Source organism: Tupaia chinensis, unplaced genomic scaffold (genome assembly GCF_000334495.1).
Source record: "Tupaia chinensis unplaced genomic scaffold, TupChi_1.0 Scaffold144276_1, whole genome shotgun sequence".
NCBI lineage: Eukaryota > Metazoa > Chordata > Mammalia > Scandentia > Tupaiidae > Tupaia > Tupaia belangeri.
In genome coordinates this window covers 317918-325086 of record NW_006204133.1, presented here as the reverse complement: position 1 = coordinate 325086, position 7169 = coordinate 317918, and the positions used below count along the sequence as shown (strand labels likewise).

Below are 7169 nucleotides of genomic sequence, written 5' to 3'. Positions count from 1 at the left end.
GCTGGGGCAAAGTTCTACAGGGTCAGCTTTCCCTGAGGCCCATTCTTAGGGAAGGAAGACTGAGGCCCTGACTTGAAAGGCCTAAGCTCTCTGACCGTAGTATTTCCACCAGCCGCCAGTGGAGCTGGGGAAGGCCGTGTGCCCGACCTTATGAAGAAAGAGGTATATCGCATTCTGGGCCACATCCAGGCCCCACCCTGGCCCTTCCTGCTCAGGTAACTCTACACTGAGGGGCACTTTTCTCTAGGCCAGAGCTCTGCCCCTCTGGAAGAGTGGGTTTTGGTTGGGCAGGACTCCCCTCCTGGGGAGCTGGACGGTGTTTACCCTGCCTCCACTTCCCACCGTCACCAGCATCTCTCAGCTCCTGCTAGTTGCAGGACTTTGTTCGGGGCTAGCAAAGGTACACACCGTGTAAGAAAGAGGGGACAAGGGCTGAGACTAGAATACCTAGAGGAGGGAGAAGCTTGTAAGTCAGAGCCAAAAGGATAGAAAGGAGCCAAGTGGGAGTATGAGAATGGGGGTGGTAACAGTCTTGGTAGAGGGAATAGCATGAGCTTGGCCCTGGGCAGGAAGCACAGGACCCGGTGTGTTGGAAGCTGGCAAGGGACGGGAGAGCTTCTGGTATGAATGTGAGAGGCAGAAGGGACCAGAACAAGCAGGGCCATATGAGAAGTTTAGAACGGCTTTTCAAGTGTGTGAAAACAGTGAGGAGGTTTTAAGTGACTGCATGATAAATTCGGGTCAGGAGTAGAGAGCAGGAGACCTTCTGGAAGGCTGTTTTGTTGGCTTCAGAGTTACCCAGGGTCAGCTGATGCCCCCATCTGATTCTTTGTGGAGAAACAGAAGCCATGGATGGGAACTTGCTGGTTATGTATCACATCTCCCTAATACCTGCAACTGAACTTCTGTCCTCAGTTAAAGATGGCCCTCTAGGGGCCAGCAGGTGGCACAGTGGTTAAAGTGCAGGACTCTCATGTGGTCAACCACAGTACGAATCCTCGACCTGGTGGCTTAAAAATCATGCTGGGGGTGTACTTGTGCATGTGTGCCCAAAGTCCTCAGGGGAGATGGAGTATAAAGGATTGTGGTGTGGGTATCTCACCTAGTGGGTGAGTTCTCACTTTCCCTTTCCATCTCTCTCTCTCTGGTGAGCGTATGTGTTCAATGACAAAGTCCTTTAAAAAAAAGTTCCTCGGTTCTGTCTTGGGCTCACTACCCCTCCGGGGACTTTGTCCATGAAGTTCCCTTTGCATTACTCTTGCATTCCACCTTTCCTGGCAGTTCACAAAGGCCAGGCTGGATTCTGCCTGGAGAGTCTTGGCCCTCCGGTCTCTTCTGGGGAAGGTGGAGGCAGATGGCCTGAATCTGACGTGAGGCAGCAGTACCGTGAGGTCCTGGGAGGGATCAGTGCCTTGTGAATGTCGGCTGTGGTTTTAGGCCCTCCTTCTGGTCCTAGCACCACCCCTTACCGTTCTCCACTAGCCAGTTGTGTGACTTCTGAGCCTCACTATCATCTTCTGTGAAATGAAGACAATGATAGCACCTGCCTCGGAGTTGTGAGGGCACTCCTTGGAGGTGCCTTGGGTCCCCGTCTGGTGGGCGGCACACCAATCCCATCTCAGGCTGGCGTTGCTCTCCAGGCTCTTCAGCTGGGTGCTGCTGAGGTTCCTGAACTGCCTCTTCCTGAGTGTGCAACTCCACAAGGGTCAGATGAAGATGGTCCACAAGGCCGCCCAAGCGGTATGGCCCACCCTCCACTGGGATGGGGTTGGCAGCAGCCCACGAGCACAGGCCAGGCCCAGCCCTTAAGTTGGGACCAGCCCCATCAGCTGGTGGGAAAAATTCACTGCTCTCTGACGACCTTCTCTTCGTGTCTCACGGTCCTGCTCCCATGGGGCTTCCTCTAACGTCTTTTCATCATGGCCTTAACCATCCCGTCAGTGCATTCATTACCTTACAAGTTGTTGAAAGGCTGCTCTTCTTTTGGGAAATGTGCTCAGAGGAAGACCTCTTCAGCCGGTCCCTTCTTCCCTCCCTCCCTCCCTCGAGGGGCCCTGGGTCTGGAGGCTGGGGTTGGCTTGCTGTGTGTTCAGGCCTGGGCAGGTTGGCACTTCCTCTGGCTCTTGAGCAGGGCTCGCCGCTGGTCCTCCTCTCAACCCACAAGTCCCTCTTGGATGGGCTCCTGGTGCCCTTTGTGCTGCTCTCCCAGGGCCTAGGCGTGCTCCGTGTAGCTTGGGACCCCCGCGCCTGCTCCCCTGCCCTCAGGTAAAATCTTCGGCTCCTAAATAGACAATGAGGTCCCAGGCTGGGGTGGGATAATAGGGGGTTTGCTGGCGGCAGCCGCCCAGAGGCCCTTTTCTGGCCTGTCTGCTCCCAGTCTATGTCCACCCATCTGTCGGGGCTCAGAAAGGGGTCAGCTTTAGGTCCTAGGATCATAGCTGGCCTCAGAGCATTCAGGCAAGACACAGGCTGGCCTGGGTAGGCCAGGGCGCTCGCTGGCCTCCCGCCCAGTCCTATCTGGAGTCCCTTCCCTCATCAAGCTCTGCTCTGTACCACACAGAACTCTGCTGAGAAGACTTGGGGGGCTTTTCCTGCCTCCAGAGGCCAACCTCTCCCTGAACAGCCCCGAGGGGAGCCTTGCAAGGGCAGTGGTCCATGCGGTGAGTGCCCCCACCATGGTTCTGTTGGGGACTGGACTGAGGGTACAAGGGTCTGTCTGCTCTGGCCTTGACGCCTGCCCCTCTTCTTCCCATTCAGGCTGTGGAGCAGCTGCTGGTCAGTGGGCAGCCCCTGCTCATTTTCTTGGAGGAGCTCCCTGGGGTCCAGGGGCCACGGCTCTCAGCCTTGGGCCAGGCCTGGCTGGGACTGGTAGCACAGGTGGTTCAGGCAGGCGTTGTCCCAGATGCCATGCTGGTGCCAGTGGCCATCACCTACGACCTGGTTCCAGATGCACCACGTGATGTACAGCATGTGAGACTCTCCTGCCCCTAGGGATGCCAGGTGGACACCAGCTTTAGACAGGAGGCACAACGTTGTGTCCTACAACTTGAGAGCTCCTTAGGGTTGAGGTCCAAGCAGGGAGGGTCGTACAAAGGCCTCATTCTTTCAGTCATTAGTCTGTGGCACCTGCCAGTGTTGTTAGGGTCATCTCCTCATTTTATCCTCAAAAGACCGCACTGGGGAGGGACTGCTCCTGTTTCATGGATGAGAAAGTGGGAGCTTGGAGAGGGCAAGGTCATGTATCAGAACAGGCATAAGATAAAGCTGAGCAGGGGCGACCAGGGAGTGCCTTCGGAGAGCACGATGGGCTTGTGACCCTGCACTGCCCAAGAGCAGCTTCCCAAGCCAGCACACTCAGCCGCTCCCTCCCTGCAGGCCTCGGCCCCCCTGGGGCTATGGACAGGGGCTCTGGCAGTCCTGCAGAGCTTGCGCAGATGCTGGGGCTGCCGTCAGGCCTGCATCCGTGTGCACCTGGCCCAGCCCTTCTCCCTACAGGTATGAAGGCTGGGAGTGTCTGGGGATCTGTCCTGGGGCTTCCAGCACCCTGCCCTTAAGGGTATGGCAGGGGATAGCCTCGCTCCCTCAGATGGGCTGTGTGCAGATTTCCTGATGGGCCAGAGCAGGCCACCTAAGAGCCTTGTCCTGGGCAGGAATATACCATCAATGCCAGAAGTTGCTGGGGCAGCAGGCAGACCCTGGAGCAACTGCTGCAGCCCATTGTGCTGGGCCAAGGGTAGGAACTGGGGAGAGTGTGGAACTTGGGGTCACGGTGGGCAGCCTCCCACTCCCCCGCAGACAAATTCACAGCCTTCCATCACATGCAGATTAGAATGGTGGTTCTTTAAAACAGTGCCAGACACTTGCCTTCCCTGTGGTCTGAGTGTGGGATATGGTGCACAGGCCTGGGAGTGGGTGTGGTGTAGTGCATGAGCCTTTCCATGCCCTGGGCTGGATGGGGAGACACCCTGACTTTTGGTAAATCCCTGAGCTTTTTTAGGTTTGGTCTTTTCATCCTGTGCTTTGTCTCTCCAGTACTGTCATTCCAGACACTGAGAAGGAGCAGGAGTGGACCCCAGCAACCGGGCCCCTCATGGCCCTCAAGGAAGAGGACCAGCTCCTGGTCAGGAGACTGAGCTGGCACGTGCTGCACGGTGAGAGTGAACTAGGTCTGGGGATCTGGGGGTGGCTCCTGAACAGACCTAGCCCCCGCGGGTCAACCAGTCATTAGGGCCCTTGTACCAACTGGTGTGTACACTGCCCTTCCACTGTGGCACTCTTGGGACATCTGAAGAAGAGCGTAAACTTCTCCTTCCCTGTTCTGTGGGAGCAGAGAAGTAAGTGCACACAGACAGCTGCCAGAGCCAAGGATGGGCTGTGCTGAGGGCAGGTGCCTGGGCACAGCCACTTCCCTTAGATCATGCGCGGCCCTGCCTGAGCTCGACATGTACCTTCTCTGTGCTCAAGTTTCCTTAGCTATCCCTGGGGTCAGTGCTAACTGAGTGGAGTACTGCACGTAAGGGTTCACCCTAGGCAGAGCAGCGGGGGCTTTCACAGGATTCTCTGTATTCAGATCTTGTCCGGTGCTCCATGTGTGGGGACTGGGGCCGTGTAGGACCTGTGAGAGCCAGGGAGGCTCTCAGCACCTATGGGCAGATACCAGTTCCCTGGGCTTGCTTTCCCCATCAAGGGGGATTGGACTTGCATGGCTGGGAGTGGCGGCGGGACCAGGCGCTGGGCCTCCACCCTGACCAGCACTCATCTTGGTCCCAGCCAGCGTGGCTAGCTCGGCGGTGATGAGCACGGCCATCATGGCGACGCTGCTGCTCTGCAAGCACCAGAAGGTAGGTGCCGTGTGGTGGGGCCTGGGGCAGGGCCGCGGCCTCCTGCTCAGCTTGCTCTGCCCACCCAGGGCGTGTTCCTGTCGCAGCTGCTGGGAGAGTTCTCCTGGCTAACAGAGGAGACGCTGCTGCGTGGCTTTGACGTGGGCTTCTCCGGGCAGCTGCGGTGCCTGGTGCAGCACACACTGAGCCTGCTACGGGCGCACGTGGCCCTGCTGCGTGTCCACCAGGGGGACTTGCTGGTGGTGCCAAGGCCTGGCCCGGGCCTCACGCACCTGGCCCGCCTGAGCGCAGAGGTGCTGCCCGCCTTCCTAAGCGAGGCTGTGGGTGGTGAGTCCAAGGTCTCGGGGTGGGTGGGATGAGTGTGCTGGGGTGACTGATGGCTCCTTCCTCATGCCAGCCCCTCCTTCCCAGCCTGTGCTGTGCGGGGGCTGCTGGCAGTGAGAGTGCCACCTGAGGGGCCCTGGGAGCTGCAGGGCATAGAGCTGCTGAGCCAGAGCGAGCTGTACCGCCAGATCCTGCTGCTGCTGCACTTGTTGCCACAAGACCTGCTGCTGCTGCAGGTGAGGCCTTTCCCTTTGGTCAGAGGAAGTGGCCCTTTTCCTGCCCGAACCCTACTTGAGACCTGCTGGTAGGTCTGGCCTTTCCCTGCTCTGGCCAGGCCCCTGTTCATGTGGCTCCCCAGAGGCCACACCGGTGTCTCTCTCTCCAGCCCTGCCAGTCTTCCTACTGCTACTGTCAGGAGGTGCTGGACCGTCTGATTCAGTGTGGGCTCCTGGTTGCTGACGAGGTAGGCAGGGTGGCTGGAGACAGCTCCTGCCTGGGTCTTGTTTCATCTGGCCTCCCACACTGAGAGCCAGCTACCCCAGGTTCCCCCTCTGCCCTATGTGTATTGGGATAGGTGGCCTCTGGCCTGGCAGACAGGGAGCCTACCTGGGTTGCACCTCCATCATGCTCTGCCTTTAGATGTGGGCAGGCCACATCGGCCCTGGGCCCAGGTGTGTCTCGTGATGGGACTAGACACGTGGACCTGTTTTTTGCACTCCTCACCCAGTTTGTCAGTCACTCAGCTGTGGCCCTGGAGAGTGGGTGCTCACTTCCTCTCCCCCTGCAAGGTGGCCCAGCAGGCACTGTGGTCTGGTGTGGCTTGGAGCATGCTCTTGGGCTACAGGGTTGCTTTTGTTGGTTTCACCTGTACCCTGCACATACCTGGTCTGGGGGTGTAAGGCTCATTCATGGCCAGCCTCCCAGGGACCAATGGCTCCCATGGCCCCCAGACCTCAAGCTCCCGGCCAGCCTGTGACACAGGGCGACAGCGTTTGAGTGCAAAGCTGCTGTGGAAACCTAGTGGGGACTTTACTGACAGTGACAGTGATGACTTCGAGGAGGCCGAGGGCCGGTACTTCAGGGTATGTTGGGAGAAGCCACCCCAGGAGGGAGTTAGAGGAGAGGCCGTGGGGAGCTGTCCTCAGCCCAGCTCGTCCCCTGCAGCTCAGCCAGCAGTCACGCTGCCCTGATTTCTTCCTCTTCCTCTGCCGCCTGCTCAGCCCACTGCTCAAGACCTTCGCCCAAGCTGCTGCTTTCCTCCACCAGGGACAGCTGCCTGATACAGGTAGGGCCCTCCTTCCTCACAGCCCTCAGGCAGTCTCTGACAGTGCAGGTGCCAGGCCTAGGTCTTCTCTCTCCCAGAGTCTGGCTACACAGAGCAGTTGTTCCAGTTCTTGCAGAGGACCGCCCAGGAGGAAGGTGAGTCCCAAGCAGCCTGTTCATGCTCTGGGAGTCAGGCTTGGGTTTAGTGGGGGCTGCTGCCCCCTACTGGGCAGTGGCAGCCCACTCCAGGAAGGAGGGCCACAGAGCAGAGGGTCTTGGTCCCTCTCAGCCCTGTCTTTGGGCTGTTCCTTCTGTAGGTGGGAGAGGGAAGCCTATGTCCAGTGGCTCCTGCACTCCCACCCTAGAGCCTTCACTTCTCTCTTCCCTCCAGAGTGTCTGGACCTTCAGAGACCTGGGGGTAAGAGGGCCCAGGGTCCCCATTCTCCTGTCCCTTCTCTAACCCTCGGCCCTTGGTAGAAGTGCTCAGTTGTGTCCCCATCTCACAAGCAGGCCCTGATGACACCTCACTCAGACCTCGGAATTCACCCAGTGTCTCCCAGGCATAGATGTGGCCACTGTGGGGTGGTTTTCCTGCCCCTCTTGTTTCCCTGAGCAGCCGGCTCTTCCTACTCAGGTGGAGTACCTGGGTAGTTGTAGAGACGAGGCAGCATCTACTCAAACACAGGCTAGAGGGGCCGGAGGGCTGAGCCCAGGGCCCCAGGGGACATGCTTTGGCTTTGG

At 58.6% G+C, this 7169-nt stretch overlaps 1 protein-coding gene across 7 annotated transcripts in view; it reads left to right on the top strand.

Moving 5' to 3' along the window:
- Nucleotides 1-7169, top strand: part of GPAT2 (glycerol-3-phosphate acyltransferase 2, mitochondrial) — a 16051-nt gene that overhangs the window by 6485 nt on the left and 2397 nt on the right. For 3 of the 7 annotated variants that reach the window (XM_027767522.1, XM_014583445.1, XM_006166545.2), the window contains 14 exons: nucleotides 1641-1740; nucleotides 2132-2265; nucleotides 2561-2660; nucleotides 2758-2970; nucleotides 3376-3495; nucleotides 3651-3733; nucleotides 4033-4151; nucleotides 4771-4841; nucleotides 4910-5168; nucleotides 5253-5401; nucleotides 5551-5628; nucleotides 6116-6247; nucleotides 6330-6450; nucleotides 6528-6584. In XM_027767522.1, the coding sequence (XP_027623323.1) occupies nucleotides 1641-1740; nucleotides 2132-2265; nucleotides 2561-2660; nucleotides 2758-2970; nucleotides 3376-3495; nucleotides 3651-3733; nucleotides 4033-4151; nucleotides 4771-4841; nucleotides 4910-5168; nucleotides 5253-5401; nucleotides 5551-5628; nucleotides 6116-6247; nucleotides 6330-6450; nucleotides 6528-6584 (1736 nt within the window). Of the gene's footprint in view, nucleotides 1-21; nucleotides 216-1640; nucleotides 1741-2131; nucleotides 2266-2560; nucleotides 2661-2757; nucleotides 2971-3375; nucleotides 3496-3650; nucleotides 3734-4032; nucleotides 4152-4770; nucleotides 4842-4909; nucleotides 5169-5252; nucleotides 5402-5550; nucleotides 5629-6115; nucleotides 6248-6329; nucleotides 6451-6527; nucleotides 6585-6819; nucleotides 6832-7169 lie in introns of those variants that run through there. The other 4 variants (XR_003547532.1, XM_027767523.1, XR_001369609.2 and 1 more) reach the window with 4 other exon arrangements.